A 22,629-nucleotide genomic window follows, 5' to 3' on the forward strand; every position below is an offset into this window, starting at 1 on the left:
GCCTCCATGACAGCCGCCATGACAGCCTCACTTCCGGCATCAGCGTCTCCACGTCCGGCTGCGCTGGCAGCGCGTCAGCCGCTCCGCACTCGGAGTACCCGGGAGGAGCGGGGCATTCTGGGAGTTGTAGTCCACAGGCCCCCTTCTCACCGCCATCGCAGCGGCGACAGGACTACATTTCCCAGAGTCCCGGGAGCGGAATGGCGGCGGCTGGTGGCGCTGGGGAGTCGTGAGAGGCGACTCTGGCTCCAGCGCTGACACCGGCACCAGCACCAGGTGAGGGGCCGCGGGCCTCGGGCTCGGGGTCTTTTCCTCGCCCACTGCCCTCAGGAGCTTGGGTCGGGACCTGTCGCTGGCCCGGGACGTGGCGCGGGGCCATGAGGGGGAAATGGCGCTGGGCCGGTGTTTGCCTTCAGCCGTCACTGCCGCCGCAGGGCAGGAAGGGCCGGGCCGGATCTCCCGGATCTTGTGGGGCTGGAGGGATCTGCCGGGTCCGGGAGGATCTCCGGGCTTGGGGAGGAGCAGGCCGGCGTCGGGATCAGTCGCTGTCCCGAGGGGGAGCGGGCCGGGGTTCTCCCCCCTGTCCCGGGGGGGCAACAGGAGCGCCCCGGTCTCAGCTGGGAGCGAGGGGTGGCCCCGGTACCTGTGGGGTTGAAGTCCCGTGAAACCCCCGATCCGATTCCTGCTTTGGAACGCTTTTATTTCCCTTTAGGTAATGGTATTTGACTTCAAAGTGGTTCTTTAACCACGCGCTGCGTCTCAAAGGCTCTGCCTTGGGGTTCCCTTTATCTGGGTTTGAGCAGAAGGGTTGCTGCAATGGCTCTGAGTCAGCTGCAGCGCTTGGTGCCAGAGCTCCCTGCATCCCAGCAAAGCTGCTGGGCCTGTGTGTGCACATCCAGCTGGGAGCTTCTGCAGATTCTTGCAAAAAATACCTGATCTCTGTATTTGTATGAAGTTCACTTCATTTTCTGTGTATCTTACATTTGCTGCAAGAGGTGTTCAAGTCCTTCCTCAGTTCCCTTTTAAACGCCAAATTTGATGTTGAGCTTTTTTCATGATCTGTCTTAGATCTCTGATTTTTCCTGGAATTACCTAAATATGAGATTTACTGATAAAAGAGTAACATCATTTATTTGTTTGGCGTCGTGGCATGAGAGGCTTTTGGGAATGAGCTGTTTGCTAATTGATTTCCTGGCATTTGTTGCAGGAGCAGGATGTATACACTGCTGTCAGGGCTCTATAAATACATGTTCCAGAGGGATGAGTACTGTGTCCTGATCCTGGGTTTGGACAATGCTGGTAAAACTGTAAGTGCTGTTTATCACCCCGTGGAGGGGCACACACAATCCTAAACATCCTCCAGGGATAAATCTTCCAACAAGGGTCAATCTCTCTTCAGCTGTGACCTGAGTTGCTTTAGTGATGTCACACCAAGCAATCAACTTTTCCTCATTGCTTAAATTTAGTACAAGCTCTCAGGGATGTGGCTGAGGCTTGGGTAATCCCATAATCACATTTGATCCCTTCTTTCCTTGCTAAAATAGAGAGCAAGAAGAGTGATTTGTCCAAAATTAGGTAGGGCAGTATCTGCTCCAGCAGGATTGTACAGAAATGAAAAGGGTTTGGGGTAGGATTACTCCAGCCAGTAAAATGTTTGACAGTAAATACTTTTCTTATTTTTCAGACCTTCCTTGAACAAACTAAAACCCGATTTAACAAGAACTACAAAGGGATGAGTTTGTCCAAAATCACAACCACTGTAGGCTTAAACAGTAAGTAAATCCACATGGAATTTTTTCAGCTTTCTTGCACAGATAGACACAGATAGCTGTTTTGTATTTGAAATATTTAAGAACTCAAAAGGGCTGAATAGTTCCTGGGTGCAGAGATTGTATCTCCCACCTGTCCAGGTCTTTTTGTAGAGAATAAAATAGACTTTCTTAGCTTAGGAGGAGAAACTCTTGAAGTAGTAAAACTATAAAAACTCCAGGTATCTATTTCAGTGCTGTCCTCAAACTGTATTTCCCTGGAGTTCATTCCCTGGCCCAATTCTGGAATTATTTGCACTGATGCTGCTCTATATTTGTGATCACTCAGTGCAGCTTTTGCTGTGTTGTTGCAAGCAGCTGCTGCCTGTGATTGGTTCCCCTACAAGCCTGTCCCACCCCAGATTTCTGAGTGGGGTGTGCAGCTGTCTGTGCTTTACAGCACCCATAGTTTTCAGTGGATTTCCCTTTCTTCATTCCTTCCTTCTAGTTGGAACTATTGATGTTGGCAAAACTCGGCTCATGTTCTGGGACCTTGGTGGGCAGGAGGAGCTGCAGTCACTTTGGGACAAGGTTAGAGATGTGGTTTTGTTTTGTTTGATTTATAAATATTTGATATTTATTTGAATGAATGTTTGATTGATTTTTTTTGCCCAGAGAAGCTGTGGCTGCCCCATCCCTGGAAGTGTTCAAAGCCAGGGTGGATGGAGCTGTGATCTAGTGGGAGGTGGAATGAGTTGGAATGAGATGGTTGGCCCTTTCCAACACAAACCATCCTGTGATTCTGTGATTTCTTTTAGAAGTGGTTTTGTCTCCTTCAGAACTGAACCACCACAATCACTTGGTAATTTATTGATAACCCCAGTATTGAGCATTAACACCTTTTCAGGGATTCCACTATTTCTGTGCTTAATATTTGCATTATTGCTTGCAGACAGCAATTACCAACCCAGATCAGGGGCTGTGCCATAGAAAAAAGCTTTGGGGGGACAAAAACTTTTCCACCTGGTGTGTTGATCAGGCCTGCAAACAGAACAGGCAGCACAGGCTGTGTGCCTCCATTCTGTCCAGGCACACTGTGGATGCAGCTGCCTCTAACTGGTTAATCTCCACATGTACCAAAACTGTACCAAAATCAAGTCAGGAAGAGGAACAAGTGATCCTAGTGCATTGACACCAATATCTGTGTTCTCCTTCCAGTACTATGCTGAATCTCATGGGGTGATCTATGTTATTGACTCCACTGATGAGGAGAGGCTCTCTGAGTCCAAAAGAGCTTTTGGTAAGTACAGTGTGAACAAAATAGACCTGGAAGGTTGTATCAAATGAAACTGTAATTCAAGAGGGAGTTTCTGGCTTCATCCCTCTGTCCAGAGAATCTGTGCCAGATTGGAAGTTTTGTACAACTTCCAGAACTGGCTAAACCTGGTTTTGTTTCTGTCCTTTGTAGAGAAGATGATTACCAGTGAAGCTCTGGAAGGGGTTCCCATTCTGGTGTTGGCCAACAAGCAGGATGTAGAGGTAAAATATGGAGGATTTACATAAATAAGCAAATAAGCCTTGGAAAGGTAAACTCTGTATTCATATTAAATTTGTTCCACAGTCCTGAGCTGATCCTATGGTACTTTCCCACCACTGGAAATACTTTGAATTTAGTTGTATTTTTTTCCTCTCTCCTCCAGCCCTTTTTCAGTGCCATGAATGAGCTTCCTACAGGCACATAGTTCTGAATTCTTTATGTAAACAGAACAAACTGCATAGCTATGGTGGGTCTTTCTTGTACCGTGACTGGCTCTATTGATGCTGTTTTTTCCTGTTTATTCAGAAAAAAAAATGTTTAGTGCACTTTGTTTATGCTGCTCTTTGAAAGCTCAGGAATAGCACAACAGATGTATGTGAAGCAAACCATCCTTTCCCCATAATTGGATAAGATCTGTTCAATAAAACATTTGTTTGGTGTAGAGCATTCCATCAGTGACAGCACTGAATGGCAAGGAATGCTCTTTTCTGATAATTTGAATTCTTTCCAGTGTATTCAGAGCTGTAAAGCTCTTGGTTTGGGTTTGGCAGTTCGTGGGTGGTGCAGTGTTTAGGTGACACATCCTGGGCCATCCTTACCTCCCCCAGCATGGAAAAAAAAAGAAGAGAATGCCCAAGGTGGACGTGGTGGTTTTCATGTTTTCCTCCTGGGAATTGAGCCTGGATTTGCAGGACTGCAGCTCCAGGGACTGGTCTGTAGATGGAGCCAGAGGTTTGCAGTAGGGTTTGGAGCAGCTGGCCTGGCAGCTGGGCTCAGTCTCTGTTCTAAAGGATGCAAATGCTCCTCAGGTTCCTCCTCTGCACTTTCCACTTGTCCGAGCGATTGCACTTGTGGAAACACGTGAGGCTTCCATAGAAATCACTTGGCTCTAAAGCAAGGTTTCTTGAGTGCAACACAGATTAGTCTTTGGATGATCTAATTTATCTGGATTATCTAGTCTTAGAAATAAGAGAAATGGAATTCCATGTAAAAGCATGAGATCAGGACTGAACTCCTGATTTATGGTCCTGACTTTGCTGTAGTCTCTGGAATATGGGGAAATTGTCTGTCTTTTTTCTGTGGAAACCAGAATATTGACTCATTTCTGTACAACCCCATGGCTTTTCTGCAGGGAACAGCCTGCACTCTTGCCTTGACCTGTTGAGGATAAGATCCAAGCAGTGACCTGGAAATTTGTTCCAGTTTCTCTTTTGGTTGTGTATACATATTTTCTTACAGGCTGCAGATGCTGGCTCTTCTGACACTCTGACCAGACTAAAGACAAGTAATTGAACAAGTGGGCTTTTTTAAATTGCTAGAAAGAGGTATTTGGAACAGCTTTTCAAAAGAAAATCTGGCTTCTTGCTCCCTCTGGAGGGTCCAAGACCAGCCCACAGACTTAGTGCCTTCATGCAGTTTAGAGCTACAAGAAGAGATTGGCAAAGCTAAACCCACTGGAGGTTTGCCTGTTTGTAAGAAATACCTACACTGGATATTTAGAGGTTCACTCCTACAGAATGATCTTGGTTATGGAGCCAGCAAAGAGCCCTCAATGTTATTAACAAATCATTAAGGGGATTATAGCCTATTTTTCAGTAATTACTGAGGTTCTCTTAAACAAAATTGAGAAAACTCAGTAGCCTGTTTCTCTTCTTCTGATTTAGCAGAACTGAAGACCTCTGGGATAAAACTGATAATTAGCATTGATAGAGATTTTTCTGCTCTGGATCTCCAGATATAAAACTGTAGGAGATTCTCACCAGCATCCCTCTGTCCTGAACCATGATAAAGGAGGATAAGGAGTATCTTAACCTCACTGGTATTTGGAGATTAAGGGTAATTCTTGATGATGATATCTATAGAGGCCAGCAGAAAGCTTGTGGTCAAATTCATCAGAAGTAGAACATCTGACATAGTTTGTTTTTAAAGTGTACATTCTGTTATCAAGATAATAAAAGTATTGATGCAACCTGAAATTGCATAAAGTGTTAAGAATTCTGCTGTGAACCCCAGGGTACATTGTGTCCTCTCAGCACTGCCAGGCATGAGTTGTGTTTGGTCATTCCAGGAGATAAAATATGGTCATTGGCTACAAAACACCAATTCTAATTCTCATAATACTGAATGTGATATTTTATGGTATCAGGAGAATGCTCTGTGTTCAGCAGGGGCTTCAAAACTGGATTATTTTATAAATAATTTAAAAACTGAGTTAAATGTGTGTTGGAGGAAGGAATTTGTTTAGGTTTTTAAAGGAACTATTGCTTTGTAGGAGAAATAAATTATCTAATATCTGCTAATTCCTGTGAACTCCCTTGCAGCTCAGAATGCCACTTTTGAAAATATGGCTTATTGCAGAAAAAGCAGCAATATAAGAATTGATAATTGCTGTTTTGATGTGAATGCAGCTGTTGAAAGGTTCACACAAGGTATATATTTCTGTGCTTTACAATGAACTGTTACAATTTGAGGATAGAATGTCTCATTATGCAACACTATTGAGAATACTGGAAAAGCATGACCTGTCAAAAACAGCATCTGAAATTTAACAAGCTGAAAATTACTGGATGCTGTATGATGACCCATGTCTGGGAGGAAGTTTTGCCATCCTCATCTAATGATAAATTTTGAAAATTCAATTTGAAATCTCCAGAATGTTGAAAAGCCTCCTCATGCCTCTGGAAAACCTAAGAAGTCATGGTGAGTAACAGAGTACTCACTTCCACCCAGCTGTTAGAGAACAGACCTGCATGAAAGTCATTCTAGTTTCCAACTGAAGACCTCCCACAGCTTCCCTGTAAAATTAGTTTCCATTTAAATAAGGTGGTTTCAATTGAGGCTATACTATTCCTTCTTTAAATTTAATGAAGCTTAAATTTTAATTTAAAACAAACTCATATAAAAGTAGTCCCAGACCATAGGTCAGGTGAGTCAGACTTTTTGTGAAATAAGATTTTATTTAGGCAATCCACCTTGCTCTTGTTTCTCTTTTAGTTCCATTCTGATGGTTGATTACTCTTGAGATGACTGAAGAGCTTCTACTTGAGATTTTATGCATGCTTCTGGATTTATCCTGACAGGAGAGCAGGCAGCAGCACTGTCTTTGTTCCAGTGGATTTGGAAAATGGGCAAAGGCTCTACAATGCCACCTTTTTTTGGCCAAAACTTGCCCTGCTGCTTGATAGATTTTTAGGTGTGCCATTGCTGAGTCTTACTTTGGTTAATGCTATTCTGAACCCTTCACAGGAGGAGTTTGGTTCAGTCCTGGCTAAATTATGCCTGGAGGAGCCTTCATCAAAATCTGTTTTCCAGTGTGTTATTTTGGGGAGGCTGAGATGGAAATCTGGTTTGTCTGTGTTGTGTGTGAGGTTCCTGTGAACTGCCTGAGGGATACCATCATTCCTGAGAGGTCACTGTGGGTTGTGCTATTGTAATGGAGCACTCCTGATGGGATCACAGAGCCAGCTCCCCTTCTTTGCCCTTGGCTTATGGGTTTGCAGCTGAGAAACAAAGCACATCTGTAAACAAATACTTTGGAATGTGCCTGGAGAGAAGGGGAATTTGGAAGCCACAGCTGACATTTTCCCCTGAGCATGAGAAGCTCAGATGCCCCTTGCTGAAGTGGTGGAGAACCAGCCCCTGCTGTCACATGAGATTCCAGTTCATGGCTTTCCCTGAACACTAAAACAAGGCATTGATACTTTGGTGTCACCTGTCTCTGCTTCATCCCAAGGGGAAAATGATAAAATGATGTTCCTCAACATAGGATTGGTGATGCAGTGGCATCCTGCTGTGACAATGTGAATGGTGCAAAGTCTCCTCAGAAGCAAAACTCCTCCTGATGCAGATTTCCATGGAAAGCCATGACTGGGCAGCTCTGTGAAGGTGGGGCAGGCCACAGCTCTACCAGAAGGTGGGAAAGGGAAGTTATAACAATGGTTTATTTATACTGGGAGGTAAAAAAGGCTGTAATTGTTAGCTGCTCTGGGAAAAGTGGACTCTTAAAGGCTTCAAGGATGGGCAAGGTGAAGGATGTGGGTTCTCTGTGCTGCTGGGTATGTGCAGGTGTCCTGGTCTGCTGGTGGTGTTGGGAAGTCCATTGCCTGATTGCTTTGCTACCTGTGCAAGTAGAAGTTGAATCAAGGACAGCATGACTGTGCTCTCTAGTGTTACTTTGTACCTTGAACACTTTGTCTGATTTATTTTAAAATATTTTTAAATGTATCATCATTCAGAAAAGAAGGAAAGGTAGACTCAAGAAGAAGAAGAAAGCATATACTCAAAAGTATATAATTATACAATGATATTCAACTCTGAGAAGCTTCAAGTATATTTCAAGAAACAATTGTTCAATTTCAGCTGCCAAGTCTCATTGACTGAAAAAAACAAAGATGTGAAAAATAGCTCAAATTACTGACATGCTTCTCCTTCCCACTTGTTGGGTAATTGACGTGTCTGGGGCTTTGGGTTAAACCAGGAGCATTTGGACCTGCCTTTCTTACTGGAAAGTGGACACCATACCAGGCTTTTACAAACCAGTATAGAATGGTTGCTTGTAATTTCTTGCCCATCTTGCAGACCTACTGGTTTGAATTCTGACTCCCTCTAAAGTTAGTAATTGTTGTTGTTCATTTTTTTTTTAATTAACTGCGTATCCTGTGGCTGACAGCTCATCTGTATGAACTGCACATTTTTCTCTTGTCAAAAATCCTGATCTAAATTGTTGAGGGTTCTGCAGAATGATGTCAGTAATGTTTTTGGATACAGTTTCCAGGTCATAAGAAAGTACAGTCATCAAAAGCTGCACAGTTAATGGAGCCATGGGCCCTGGATGAATTGGGTGTTCTTAAACTCCTTGCAAGCCATTTCTTAAGATCCCTTCCTACGTATAACCAATGGAATCTACCTCTGTTGTCCACAAAAATGTCCTGTATTTAATTTCTCCAGAATCAGTGTTTTGCAAATGGATGGCTGGTAACAATTTTCATATTTCTGTTCTCTCAGAGTTCACGTTCACTTGGCCAATCCTCAGGACTCACAGAGGGTCCAGTTTGGCATTTGTGTAAACGTTTGTCCAAAACATGTATGTGGGCCTGACTGAAGGTTCCAAACACATATTTGAGACTTGTTGAAGGTCCCAAATGTCTTTGCAGAGAGGAGGGAAGGTGAGCTGGTGGCCAGCTGAAGTGCTTAAATTGCTTGTCCAAGGCTTCTGAGGGAAAAATGAACACTGAGTGCTCAGGGAGGTGCAAGTCCAGACTTTAGTTGAGCAGGTTTGCTTTTGTTGTAACTGTAAGATTTTTGTGGTGACGCTGTGATTTATGTGGGGAAGGTAATCCACTGATTTACTGGGGGGTTTTGATTTGTGTTGTTGTTCCCAGCAGCCTCCTGGCAGACTCACAGAAGTTCAGGACCTGCTGGAGATCAAGAACACAGTTACAGGCATCAGAAAATGTGCTGCATTCAGTGCTGCCAGTGTTTTCTCTGAGTGCAAACAGAGAAGTGCTGGTGGGACATGGGTAATGCCAAGGAGTGTGCTGAGAGCTGAGGAAGAATCACAGCTAATTTTGTGAGAGTGCCCAGGATGCTGGCAAAGAGCCAGCTGGGCTTGTGGCACAGACAGTTTCAAAAGGCTTTGTAAATATTAAAGCTCTTGTAGTGTCCTGGTAAATATAAACTGTTGAGCAGCTTGGAAGGGGTATTGTTAGAGGATACAGGTTGTGCTCATTTTCAGGACTGTTTGCTTAGAACTGTACAGATTAGGGATCAGGGAGGTGAGGCAGTGTGTGTGCTGTCAGCAAACAGCCTTCTCTTTGCTGAAAAAAGAATATGCTCATTTCTTTGGAACCTAAACAGGTGAATTTACTGTGTGGTGGGTGAGTGGGTTTATTCTGATAGCATTGCATCCTGACTGATACAAGACTGCAATAATGGGAGGATTCATTGTGGAAGAAAGTCACCATGTTTCTTGTGGCACAAACAAGCTCTACTTTGGTTCCCTTTGCAGAGTTGTCTGTCAATACCCGATATCAAAACAGCATTTAGTGACTGCATTAACAAAATTGGGAAGAGAGACTGCCTGACACAAGCCTGCTCAGCTCTTACTGGGTGAGTATGAGAAGGGATAGACTGAGAGTTTGTTGACTGAGCAGGTGTGAGGTGTCACACACAGAGCAGCACCACATGAGTTATTAAGCCTTGAAAGGGAGCTGTGCTTCCTTCCAGCACTGACAGACGCTTGTTCGAGTTCCTTGGACTTGCACCAGCTCAGTAACTTCATCTGTAAATCCTGCCTGTAGAACACAATGACAGTGTATTCCTGGCTGAGAGCAGTGGGACTTGGAGGCATATTTGTTGTCCTGTATCGTCCCTTCTCCTTACACAATAATCCCTGCAGATGTTGCTTTGCTGCAGCTGCTGGTTTTTAGGTTAGAAGTCAGTTGAAAATGCCATTGTTGATGCCTGTACCAGAGAAATGGGTGGTGCTTCACTGCTGCTGCCATAATTATGTTTCTGCTTTCATAGTCTTTGGCAGTCTTTGGCACACAGATGAGCTTCGTGATGGGGATGATATCACAGTTTCCAGGAGTCCTCTTACATGGGGATGCCTGTGGTTTAAGATTTAATGACTAAAAACAGACCCTAATTTGGGCTTAGTCAGCTGCACACCACAACCGTGACCAGCCCACTGGATTCTTGGGATCTCAGCATCATCGTTGCGTATCGAGGCTCGCGCTACATTTGTTCTTGGTACTTTCAGTTCTTGAAGTGAAAAGTGCTACTTGGCATAAGTCAAAAGTTTTGTTCCATTTGATGGAAACACTCCTGGCTGAATTACTGCCTGGGCTGAATTTAGAGCTTTGAATTTTTTTCTGTGTTATCATACAAGCTACTGCAAAGGATAACAAAAACTTCCTGAACCATGAAAAAAAATCTGTTGTTTGCATTGCTACAAATCACATGCCATTGAGCAGGTGGATGACCACAAGAACAGTGTTCAAGCACTGACTGGAAGAGAAGTGTTAGATAATAACCTTATTTGTGCAAACATTTCTAATTTTGATCTCTATGGAATTTCCTTTCAAAATTCCAGTTTGAGCTTGCACTAAAAGAATAACTCATGGAAGTCATGGCTGGGGAGCTGTGCAGACCAGTAAGGCATTGACTTGCTTGGCAGTCCCAGCACAGATGATTACACAAAGCTGGAACCAAGATTGCAAGATCTTGTACAACTAGTGTGAGGTTTGTGGCAAAATGACCTCAAACCACCTGCCAGGTGGGTTTGATGCTTGTTCATCCCAAGATTTCCACAGAGTTGGTGACTAAGTATAGACTTGCACAGACACCAGAAAAATAAAGGATGGAGGTATATATTGCTGAGCTAAAAGAAATCAGATCCCTATTGTTTGCCTACGTGCAAAATAACACAGAAATGCCAGCAAACAACTGTGTAGAGCCCTTCCCTTCCTCATGTAAGGGCTCAGTTAGGGCCTGTATGATCCATGTTTGTGTTCTTGTTGTTGCTTTATTTTAAAACCTTGTCTGTTTTCCTTCCTTAGCAAAGGGGTGAACGAAGGGATTGAGTGGATGGTGAAGTGTGTGGTGAGGAACATCCACCGCCCCCCAAGGAAGAAGGACATCACGTAGAGCTCTGAGCCAGCCAAGCAATGGACAGTCTCTTTCCACACACTTTTGTGTTCCCTTTAAAGAAGGTGATCCACTGGATTCCTATTACACCTGATTCTTTCCTAAATTTGGAGACAAATATTCTCTTTCTGTGTCTAAAAAACACTTGAGCCAAGGATTCCAACTGGGTGGGGGGTGGGAATCTCTTACATTAAGTATTGTTACTGGCCTCTGAGCATCCTATGTAGCAACCCACACATTGTTGCCAATGCAAAAGACTTAATTTTTCTACTATCTTACTTTGTGATTCCTGATTTGTGAATCTAGCAGGCTGGAGGCTGGTGACATGAAGGAACTCCTGAAGGAGATGCAGAGGTGAATGTTGAAGGGGAGGAACAGCCTGGGGAATGGCTGTTCCTCCTAACTGCCAAGATCCTTGCTGCTCCAGCCCCATGTTCCTGCAGGGTGTTACTGGCCCTGTTATGCTGCTGTTTGTGTAGTGGGGAGAGACAGCATTGATTAGAACTTGATTTTCACTCGGGGTGTTGATTCATAACTTTGACCTGTGGTAAAAGCAGATGTGGAAATCAGCAACTGCACGGTGGTCATTGGATTGTGGAATTGTTAATGTTGGAAAAGACCTCATCAAATCCAGCTGTGCTGGCTGAAATGGATTTTCCTACCAGGACCCCAATTGCAGAAGCACTGCCTTGCTCTGACTGCCAGTCTCTTTGTGCACTCTCTTTAATCCTAAGAGTAATTGAGATCTTCTGTAACTGGAGTGAATCAAGGCCCTCTCTGTGATCTTTCTAAGCTGAAAACAACCTCTAGACAGGAAGAAATCAGTATGCAATAAAGCTTCCTACTTATTTGAACTTCCCTGGCTGAAACAGTGGTATTTGGGAATAGCAGTACTTAGCCTAGGTTTGGTTTTTTTTAATTGTAGGAAAAACCAGAAAGGCAGCACTCAAAAGACAGTGCTCAGTGCTTACATCACCTACTCAGCTAGATCTGCTGATATATCAATATCTTTTCCCTGAATATGAGTTTTTAGGTGAATTTCATGGTGGTTTGGCAATGGGTTTTGCTCTTCTGCTGTTTTATTTACTCCTGGCACTGGTGAACGTTCTGTGCTGTTTGCTGACATAAGGAAGGGGCCATCATTCAAGCTGTACTTGAGCCAGTCCATAGTATTTGTTTAGTCTCTTAGTTGGCAACTGTCAAAGAACTTTCTGCTGAATTTCCTCCACGGAACTCTCAGATGTTTTTTGAGAGAGAACATCAATCATTTGCTCACATTTCGGTTAAAGCACAAAGGCAGCTGGGCTGTATCATTAAGTTCATGAAGTCAGCAGAAAAAAATGCAAACTGAAGAGCAGAATCTTTGCTTCTCAGCAGAAGTAAGGCTCCTTCACACCTAGGGAGTCAATCATTTTTCTTGTGTGTTCTGTGAATGTGGAGGATCCCTTGGAAATCACTCACCCACTGTAGGAAGTGGCACTTTTGTTGGGTGATGCAGGGCTGAGATTTTCAAGAGTACTAAAGTTTTGGAGAACCAATGGCCTTTGATTATTAGGAGCATCTCTCTCACTGGGCTCTTTTAAAACACTTGGAAGGTATTGGAATGTGAATCCCAATATAACCAGTTAGATTGTGCCTGGGTCAGTGTGACCCTCGCTGCTGAGCCAAAGGCGGCTTCTGTGGTGCTTTACCCCAGAGATACCTTGGCTGCTGGAGATTGCAGCAGGGCACTGGTGGAAGTCCAGGCTTGTCAGGAACTCCGTTTACCTCAGGAGAGATGGTGAAGAGATGAAGGAGAGGATTCTGCTGGAGGGTTGCCAGATGTTTATTCCATGGTTACAGAGGTCTGAACCGGGGCAACTGCTGCCAACAGAATGCGGCCGCATGGTCTCATTAACCTTTTAAGCTCCGGGACAGGGGAAGGGGAGGGGACAGGTGAGCTACCAACCAGGTGAAAGGGGCAGGGTCTCAAGGGACTAGGGACACCTATCCAATGTCCCCCAGGCCTGAGGGACCAACCACACGACGCCTTGCTGGAATGTTAAACCTGATTGACAGGACTCACTCAGCAAGGGGGCGAGGGGGCAGGGAGAGAGGCATAGGCACACCTGGGAAGGGACCCGGAAGTTTAAAACAGGACATTGCAACACACCGCAACAGGAAGGCCTGAGTGTTTTCAGGGTGACTTTGTGGCCCTGGCTGCTTTGGTTGGCAGAGTTGGTACTGACAATGAAACTGAAGATGTAAAACTGTAACTAATGAACAAAGGTACCTTGCTGAGAGTCAAAACACTTTAGTCAAGTAGCTTGAAATGTCTATTCTTTAGGACACAAAGAATTTTCCAAGATTTCCACATACTGTTTTCAGATCTCTTGCTCTCTTTTTTCCCTGGGAAACCAGAAATGACAAAACAGTTTCTAGACACAGACTGCTTTGTGGTCCATATCTGCAGAGTGTCTTAAAGCCAATGTTTTGACCTCAGGATTCCAAGTTCTCGGGCGTGGGAGAGTCATTTTCCTAGAGACCTGCCCACGCTGGGATAGGTATGCATGAGTGTGCTCTGGCTACAAGAAATCAGGGAGGATTTCTCTGAAACCACCAAAGTTCATTCTAATTCAAAGTGACCTTCCACAGCAGCATCCCAGCAGATGGGATGTTTTTTATATTTTGATTGGAAATGTAATGATTTTTCTCATTTTATACTTACAGGAAGCACAGACTTATTTGAAATGCTTTTTTTTGTTTGTTTCAAGTGACCCCTCTGCCAGACCTCAAAGCAAAAATGTTTCTGAATTCAAAGTTCACATTTAGTCAGTTGTCCAGATTTTTGATACGTTTGCATTGGACTTGTTTTGCCCATGCCTGTTCACAGCAATGAAATTGCCTGAAGAGCTGTTTTATCTTCCCAAAGGAATACAGACTGATCATCTGCACTTTTGTCATGGTTTGACCCGGAAACAGGATTTCTGGGATGCTGTGTGGATGGGGCCAATGAGTGCTCAGATTTGAATATTGCCATCTGGCCTAACCACTGGGCACTGGATCCACCTCCGAGAACACAGGGTAAAAGCCGGGCTCTCCCCCTGGCAGTTCCTCTTTGGATTTTCGGCGGTGAAGGAGTTGAGTCTCTCCCCCGGCCCAGTTGCTGGCTGGGCTGGGGGAGGGGAAAAGCCATGCGGCCCGGCCTGGGAGAGGTAGGCCTGGCCCCCCCCCCAAGGGTGGAAGGAAGAAAATAAAGAAATGCCGGGAAGCAATGGGCAGCCTGTTCCCCCCCCCTACCTTGGAGACAGACAGAGAGAGTGCAGCCGGTGTTTGTGTGCCGTTACCTTGAAAGCAGTAAACGTGCTGGCAGCAGGCAGCCCGGCTGAGGAGATGGTGGGGGGGGTGCAGCCAGGAGTCCAGCCGCTTGGGGGAGTTTTTAAGCCTTTCTTTGGACAATGAAGATTTCACAGAACACTAACCCTTCCTAGATCAGAGTGTAGGAGGACGAAGGAGATGAGTGAGTGATGAAAGTCTGGCCCAGAGAGAGAGAGTGCGATATTTTGGAAAGATGGAGAAGAGGGAGTGGCATTTTATGCTGGACTCTTTTGTGTAGCCATGGACAGAGCTATGTTCCTCTGGAATACAGAGACTGAGACCAGGGGGAGAAATGTCCCAGAGCCAAAGAAGATTCAGTGTGGGTACCCCTCAGCCCCAGGGGGTATATAAAATATGGGGGGGACAGATGTCCCAGAGGTGAGAGACTGAGCTTTTCTGGAACTGGACACAGCCTCCTTAAAAGGACAACCCTGGAAGCAGCCCTGATTCTGGTCCGGTGGTGAGAGCACCGGAACAAGGACGGAAAAGGCCACCACGACACATGGCAGGACTCCCTTTCCTCTTGAGGAACTGAAGCTGAGCATTCTAAAGGGTGGTGCTGGACCCAGAATTGATTTTGGATTGTATTGTATTGGGAATTTGGGGGGGAGGAGGAGGAGGAGAGTGTTTTTGTGAGGTTTTCATTTTCCTTGTGTTTTTTTTTTTTTTTTCCTTTTTCTTCCTTTTGTGTGTCGTTTAGTAATGGTCTTTGTAGTTTAGTTAATAAACTTTTCTTTTTTTTCAAGTGAGAGCCTGCTTTGTTTATTCCTGGTCAAAATCTCACAGCAGACACCAGAGAAGGTGTATTTTCATGTGGGCATTTGGCCTTGTGCCAATATCAAACCAGAACAACTTTGCAATCCCTCTTCCCTTTGGCATGCTGTCCATGAGATAAAGGTAAGAGTTCAATAACTTGAGCAGAGGATCCCACTTGCCTTATTTGAGCATGGACAGATGATTACATTTCTCTCACCCGTTTGGAATTCTCTCACCCATCTGGAATTTCCTATGCTAACATTCAATAACTGGTAGCAGCAAGAGACAAGAGCTGAAAAACCACTTCTGAAGCATTTCTTTGAGTGCCAGTGCTGCCTGTGTGCTGGCAATTCCATCTTCATGTGGAGTTCTGGAAGGATGCAGAGTGACTGCTTTTGGCTGGTCTGACCCTGTCCTGTCCCACAGGGACATGTGTGTTGCAGTGGTGCTGAGGTCACAGCTCATCCCTCTTGCCACAACATTCTGTTCCACAGAACCATGGAGAATGCCAAGACAAATCAGACCCAGCTTCAGAGTAAGTCCAGCATCTTAGTCCAGTCACTGGCTGCTAACATCTTTCTCAGAAAATGGAGCAAATAGAGGCCCTGGCCATCCTTCCTACTCTGACAAACTGAAATCAAGCCATCATCATGAAGTGGACTTAATATCCAGTGCTGTAGGATGGTTTTATTGCTAACTGAGCTATGTTTAGTCTCTTCTTCCTTACCATCCTGCTTGTGTACTGCTGACACAGCCAGCAAATCCAGCAGTTTTTTTTAGAGAATCTGCTGATACAAGACAGATCACAATCTTTATGAGTGTCTCTAGCAGTGATGTTTTAGCTGTATATGAGGTTGTTGGATTAGTCATGATTTCCAGAAGTGTTCTTGATTAACTGACTCTGAGCTGGTAGTACAGATCTGGAAATGTAAGGCTCAGCTAAAAACTGCCTTAAAGTACTTTTGGAGGGTTCTGAATTGATCTAGTATTTCCCTGCATTTTTAACACTGTCCTGGGATCTGTCTCTCCTGGCAAACGGTGTCAAGGAGAGAACTTATAAAGACTGAGTGGTGCTGTCAGTGCACTTGACAAATATCCCTTTAAATCAAAAAATCTGCTTAATGTGGGTGGTAATTCCTGGCACACAACCAGCAGTGTCCACACATCAAGGACAGTGAATCCTGCCTCCATGTCCAGCTCTGCTGCTGCTCTTCAGCTTTTGCCCAAAGCAGGACCACAGGCTCAGTTTGCCTTCACCTTTGGGCCTGTTTTCAGACTCCTGACTATTTGTCTATAGATTTCCCAAGACCAATTTGAACAATTAATGAAAACAAGCTGAATTTCCCCTGCCATGCAGACAGGTTCTAGGCTGGGTGACCTCTCATAATTCCCTCCTGGCAGTTTTCTACTCTAATTTCTCTCCTGAGAGATCAGGGGGAGTGGTGAGGTGCCAAGAGCCTTTCCCCTCCTCTGAGTTCTTACAATGGATGCTAAAAAACTGGAGCAGGTGCTTTTTACACTGGAATTTTATAGCACCTGGAAATCCCATGTGAAACATTCCTGGTGGATAACACGTTACTGTTTACTTGACCTTGGGCATTTCCTGAAACTTTATCCTTGAGTTTTGTTCTTTGTGCTTCTGCAATCCCTAAGGGAGTTGTTTCTCTGCTCCTCTGGTAAAACCAGCTTCCATGACAACTCCTGGGGGCTTTCCATTCATTTCTTTACACACACTCAAGCTTTTTTTATTCCCAGACTGCCTTCATGATGACCTAGTCCCAGCTCTCAGCAGTGTCTGCTCTCAAATCACTTCATCTGCACAAATTACTTCCGATCACAAGCGTTCATCCATTACATCAGAAGGGAGTGATGCCTAAAATTCCTGGTAAAGCAACAAACTAGTACTAAAAAGAATCAGACCTCATGGAAAATGACACACATGAGGTGCAGAAGACATGGATAGCACGGTGTGCACTAGCACTGGGGGAAAAAATTACCTAAAGGTTTTCCATAAATGAGATGCTCGTCAGCCGGAAGAAAGGAGAGGAGGAACATTGGTAGTTCCAACTACACAGTGCTGGAATTCTGCCTGACTTTTTTTTTAAACACAAAATCAGGGGGCAGGAATCCTCATTCCTTCTTTTCCTTCCAGCTGCTGATGCCAAATGAAGTTTCAAAATTCCTGTGTTGTTAAGAGAGTCCTCTTGAGTATCACATTCCTCACATCTCTCTTGAGGCTCTGTGCAGTCCCACCTTTCCCACGTGTTACCCAAGGTAGCTTTGAAGCTGAGGCAGTGGATACATTCACTTCAGAACACACAGGATCCTTTTCTTGAAACAAAACCCTTCTGCACCAATATGTAGTATTCTCACTAACACTGCTAATTCATGACTAGTAACTTCTTTTTGTGCTTGGCCCACTTGTCTAGGCTATGCTTTTGCCAAGAAAGGTTGGATTGGATGATCCTTGAGGTCAGTCCCAAGCTGGAATTCTGGGATTTTGTGATTCTTCATCATTTGCAGAATATATCCTTCAGCTGAATGCGTTTCATGCTAAACATTTGGAGGAACTATGCAGCCTTAAGCCATCTGTATTCAGCACATACCAGCAGCACTACTCTGAGGCCAAACTAAATTGACTTGAAAATTAAGTGTATTCTTAAGTGTTTTCCTGAAACAGGAACCTCTGGAGTTGTTTCTGTTGCATTGCAGTTCAGTTCATAGCCAGGAACTCCTCTGCCAATTCTCAGAAGTCAGAAAACCTGATACTATTTCATTAGAGATTTTCATTAGAATTTTTTTCCTTCTTGAGTCAGATTCTCACAAAGAATAAAAGCATTCTATAAGGCAGTCATAAGGAGGAATAAGCAATTTGCTGTTCCCAGAAGCTGGTGTAAGGCGCAGCACCTCCTCACTGCCTGTAACAGTAACAGGCAGAGGAATGTATGGGCAGCTCAGTGTTTCAGAGAATTATTAAATATCCTGAGTTGGGAGAGGCCAACAGGGATCATCGAGTTCAGCTCCATGCTGGGCTTTTGCTGGGTTTGGTGACCAAGGGCTTTCAGATGGGCTCTTCTGCCAGAGGACCTGGGGCATACTGGGGTGTATCCTGCCCTATTGAAAGATTTTGCTCCTCTGACAAAAACAAGACTGATTTTTAACCAAGATATTGGCATTACACATGAAACCCCCAGTCCTGACCACCAGCAGAGACAACACTGGGGGCAAAGGCAGCTGTAGCCTCCTGGAAAGGACAAACCCCAAAACCAACCAATCCCACATGGCAAGAATTAAGCTTTCCTAGGGCTGTCCCCACACCCTCAGCATGATGGAAATTTTGACAGCTCATTTCCATGCCACAGGATCCTGGGGCACTGGGTGGCCCAGGATGATGCTTGGATGAACAATGACAAAGGACACCAACCTCAGTTCTCCCCACCCCCACATGGCACTGTGAGGTCTGGGATCCCCAATGCTGCTTAGTCACTTGGACACAGGGGGTTTTCTGCCCTTTTTCCCTAAACATTGTGCAATTATAATTGTTTTCCAAGTAAACAAAGAGTTGCTGAGGGAAGACTCCTGTTGACTCAGATAATAACACGTCAAAGGCTCCTGGTTCTAGACAGGGAGAGTGTTGTGCATGGGTATGGTAGTTGTAGCCATGGCTTTGTTACTGAGAAAACCCTTAAGTTAAAGGACACCTTTATTAATAAATTCAAATTTTATTGAGCTCAGAGCAGGCAGTGCCCAGACCTGATCACTAGAGCCCAAGTACCTTGTGAGCTAGGTCAGGGGAGCCAAGCAATGTCTGACCAAACAGAATCACAGAACATCCTGAGTTGGGAGGGACCCACAAGGGTCATCAGTCCAACTCCTGGCCGCACACAGGACATACCAAAACCCCACCCTGTGCCTGAGAGCATTGTCCAAATGGTCTTTGAGCTCTGGTTCAGGCTTTGGGCTGTGACTGCTGCCTGGGGAGCCGGTTCTAATGCCCAACCACCCTCTGGGAGAAAGATCTTTTCCTAAAATCCAGCCTAAACCTCCCTTGACACAGCTCCAGCCATTCCCTCAGCTCCTGTCACTGGTCACCAGAGAGCAAAGGCCAGTGCTGCCCCTGTAAGTGACCCTTTAAACCTCCCAGGGCAAAACCAAGCTGTCCCATGAAGGGCAAGTGGTGTCCCAACACTTGCTTGGAAGCAAACTCTAGGAAGAAGTGAAAACTCCAGCATTGTGCTCTGTAACTACCTCTGTACTACCACTGTGCCCTGTAACTACCACAAGAAACCAAGTCCAAGTTTTTCTTAAAAAAGACAATTACATGTTAGTACTTCTTTAGCTGCCTTTGAAATGGTTGATTCAGCACTACAGTATTGTATGAACTAGCCTGTTGAGCACTAATTATTCTTGAATAATTGAATTTACTCTGGGAGATGGTGATAAAAGGTACTGTCATCTGTTCTCAGCTTACTCAGCACAGGTGGCAATAATTTGCTTTTTTTAGAAGGTGATTACTCCAAAGACATCTCAACACCTTTGGTATTGTGGAAGCTGGGAAAATCATCCCCTTTCTTAGAAACACAGAACAGTTTGAGCTGGAAGGGACTGTTAGGTTAGGCCTGAACAGTAACTTTTATTTGAGTTATACTCAATTACAGGTTTGTGACGCTCACAATGCCAATTGTTCATCTTTAATCTGGTTTTGCATCTAAGCCTCAAGAAACTTTGCAAGCATCATCAAAATCCTATTAATTCCATATAAACCCCCACCCAGGGACTGCTTTGCCAGCATTGCTGTAACCTAAGAGATTTCAACTTTCTCCTCAGCAGAGTCCAAACCATCTCCCACTCTCGTTCTCCTCCTAAAAACAGACAGCAACTGAATTTCCACCCCAGGATCACCCTCCCCACCCTCCCTGGCCACAATTTCCATCGTTCCCATTTCCAGTGCTGGTTTCCAGCTGTCCCAGAGGGGTTTGGTGCCATTACCTGGATTTGACAGGATTTTCTCCACCACCAGCAGAGTCAGGGACTGGATCCTGAGTCTGGGAACAGATCCTGAGTCAGGGAGAGAACCATAAATCTGGACTTAACCACAGTTCCACTTCTGCTGTTTTGCAAGGGGGACAAAAAGGCCCTTTGGGGACCAACACAGGCAGCTGGACAGTGAGGTGAGGGTGGGGAGTCACCCCCCAGCCCCTCCTGCACCCCAAGGCCAGACACAGCTTTAAACTGGTGACCCTCCAGCAACACTTGTAAGGTCATCAGGCCACCAAAATATGTTTGAGCTTCTTTAAGAGGACTATACTGACAAACCAAACTGTTTCTTTTTATTGGTGTTTTTCATGGAGGTTTTCATAGTTTCATTGGAAGGGTTTATCAGTCAGATTCTAGTTTTGCTCAATGTGAGGCAAAAATTCTCTTTCCATTAAAAAATACATGGTATGTGCTCAGCAGGCAGAGTTTCACCCAGCTCTGGATGCAGATCCATGGTGTGAGTGCCACTCAGCCCAAGAGCACCCGACCCATCTCCTCACCTGGCCAAAGTGACACCAACTCATCCTGGGGCTCCTCAGTTCCCCTGTGTCCCCCTGGCTCCATCTGGGACAGGTCACCTGCTGTGCCTTCTCTTGCTTTTGTAGACTTTCCATTCTTAGGAAGCTCCTTGAACACAGAAAGGAATAAAAATTATAAATTGAGGAGGGGTAGAAATGAGGGCAGGGAATCAGGTGAGACCCTGTGGGAAAAGATGTCCCAACATCTCTGTTCTCTGCCCTGCACATCTCAGCCCCCTCTGCTTCTGCTCTAGGGCAGGATTGACTTCCTCAGGCTCACCTCTGCTTCTCCAACAGGGCTGGCACTGTCCCCCTCTGGCCCTGGCACCAGGAAATTTGGTCCCTCTGTTGAGTGACTGCTGTGAGGGATGAGTCCCAGCAGGGACAGCCTGGACACATCACACAGATTTACAGCCGGAAAGGAAAATGTTACCATCAGGAGGAAAACAGAAGTGTGCTTCAAAATAAGATAAAATTTGCACCTCTGGATAATGATGGGAGAATGCAAACAAGTTGTGTGTGCATTAGCAGTCCCTGAGCACACTCCCACAGAGCCTGGAGGTCTCAGCCCTTTGTCAGCTACTGAACAACATGGGAGGGTGGCAAAATTTGCAGGCAGAAGATTGAATTTACCTGTCTTGTGCGTGACAAGTTGGCAGCCTCAGGCCAAGAGGGCTGCAGGCTGTATCAACAAGATGAATTGTGCACTTGCCCTGGTTTCATCCCCTCACAGCTCTCTGCACACCTCAGAATTTCCCCTGCTTTGTTTCCTCTATCAATCCTGGATCTCCACCCCTGGCATGAGCCAGCTATGTGTGAACTCACCAGAAAAACTCCCTCTGACTCCTTCCATTCACGTTAGTAATTCCCTGACCTCATCCCAAGCTTTACAGCTGGCCCAGCTCTCCTGGGATGAGGAGAGACATGTCCCAACTGCTCCTGCACCGAGCAGGTTGGGAGCATGTCAGCTCCTGCTGCCAATCCTCCAGGGTTTGAGGCATCACCACCACCAGCCTGAGTCATTGCCACACCTGGCTGTGGTTACAGGTGGCCAAGGAGCCCATGGCAATGACCTAACCCACCTCAGCACTTTAAACCAGCCAGTGGTTTTGTGGGATTTTATCTGGGTTTAAGCATCTAACAGCAGGGGGAATCCTGACGTGGAGAGCAGCACGGGCTTGGCTTTTTATATAGTGCTTGTAGCATTTGGAAAATTATCTTCTATGTACTAAATATCTGAGTCATCCTGGGATATCACTGCATCTACTTTTAGATCTTACTATGTGCTCTCCTCTGCCACAGTTTATGAGGAAAGAGTCTTAAACCATCAGGAAAAAGCTCACGCTGCCAACTCTTCCTCTTCTCTCTCTGTGCTTTGGAAACTTCAGGGGAAACCAAAAGGGATTTTCATCCTCTTAATGTTAATTAGCTGAAAAGGTGAAATACCTTGTGATGAAGCCACAGGTGGTTTGAGAGGGCTCTCTGTGCAGTACCCATCCTGGGTTTTTCAGCAAAGCCTAGTTCCTGAAAGCCCAGCAGGACTCACATGCCAGGCTGTTTGGCCACACTTATAAAGGTTAATATTTATCAGAAAGATCTTCCTCAGTCACCCTGCCTACGAGCCCATGTGAGAAGAAAATTCCCTGTGCAGAAATTCCAGCTAACTTGGCAATGAGGGGAACAGGATTGGGAGGAGACTGAGGAGAGGCTCCAAATCCCCAGAACAGAACATGACAACAATGTGTGGGTGTTCAGGAGATACCCTGGCAGAGCAATAGGCTCGTGGCACCGAGCTGGTGGCACAGGGCATCATCCCCTGCCTGTTCCTTGGTGCTGCAGTGCCTGGTGGCAGGGGAAGCTGGCAGTGTGTGCAGAGCTCTCTCACACAGGCTGGCCCATCTCATTATTTAATCCCCCTCTCCTGCTTCACTGAGCTGAGCTCTGTGGTCCCCACTGCAGCCTGCCAAGGCACAAGGGAGCCAGACATGGTGCCCTAAGGAGGGCTGGACATGGTGGACCCTCATTCAGT

At 45.3% G+C, this 22,629-nt stretch overlaps 1 protein-coding gene and 1 long non-coding RNA gene across 4 annotated transcripts; one reads left to right on the plus strand and one right to left on the minus strand.

Annotated features, from left to right (window-relative positions):
* The first annotated feature begins 40 nt into the window (after positions 1 to 40).
* ARFRP1 (ADP ribosylation factor related protein 1) lies at positions 41 to 14,949 on the plus strand. 3 transcript variants are annotated; one of them, XM_064730295.1, is made up of 8 exons: positions 41 to 276; positions 1,208 to 1,307; positions 1,685 to 1,772; positions 2,257 to 2,339; positions 2,967 to 3,048; positions 3,217 to 3,287; positions 9,293 to 9,393; positions 10,845 to 14,948. In XM_064730295.1, the coding sequence occupies exons 2-8, from the start codon at positions 1,215 to 1,217 to the stop codon at positions 10,930 to 10,932; spliced, it is 606 nt and encodes a 201-aa protein (XP_064586365.1). In that variant the 5' UTR covers positions 41 to 276; positions 1,208 to 1,214; the 3' UTR covers positions 10,933 to 14,948. The 3 variants fall into 3 exon arrangements, with proteins under 3 accessions (XP_064586365.1, XP_064586367.1, XP_064586366.1); XM_064730296.1 differs by lacking the exon at positions 41 to 276 and adding an exon at positions 449 to 712 and having other exon boundaries at positions 10,845 to 14,949; XM_064730297.1 differs by lacking the exon at positions 10,845 to 14,948 and having other exon boundaries at positions 125 to 276; positions 9,293 to 9,397.
* LOC135456445 (uncharacterized) lies at positions 7,668 to 22,210 on the minus strand. Its single transcript, XR_010442549.1, has 3 exons — positions 20,583 to 22,210; positions 20,035 to 20,103; positions 7,668 to 8,699 (listed from the first exon to the last, which is right to left on the minus strand). It is a non-coding gene; the product is annotated as an uncharacterized LOC135456445 (long non-coding RNA).
* Between the last annotated feature and the right edge of the window lie 419 nt (positions 22,211 to 22,629).

Source organism: Zonotrichia leucophrys, chromosome 20, assembly GCF_028769735.1.
Source record: "Zonotrichia leucophrys gambelii isolate GWCS_2022_RI chromosome 20, RI_Zleu_2.0, whole genome shotgun sequence".
Classification (NCBI taxonomy): Eukaryota; Metazoa; Chordata; class Aves; order Passeriformes; family Passerellidae; genus Zonotrichia; species Zonotrichia leucophrys.

Coding starts and splice junctions, on each gene's coding strand:
- ARFRP1 (XM_064730295.1), top strand. CDS start 1,215: ATGTATACACTGCTGTCAGGGCTCTATAAATACATGTTCCAGAGGGAT. Junction 1,308..1,684: donor TGGACAATGCTGGTAAAACT/GTAAGTGCTGTT, acceptor CTTATTTTTCAG/ACCTTCCTTGAACAAACTAA. Junction 9,394..10,844: donor GCCTGCTCAGCTCTTACTGG/GTGAGTATGAGA, acceptor TTCCTTCCTTAG/CAAAGGGGTGAACGAAGGGA.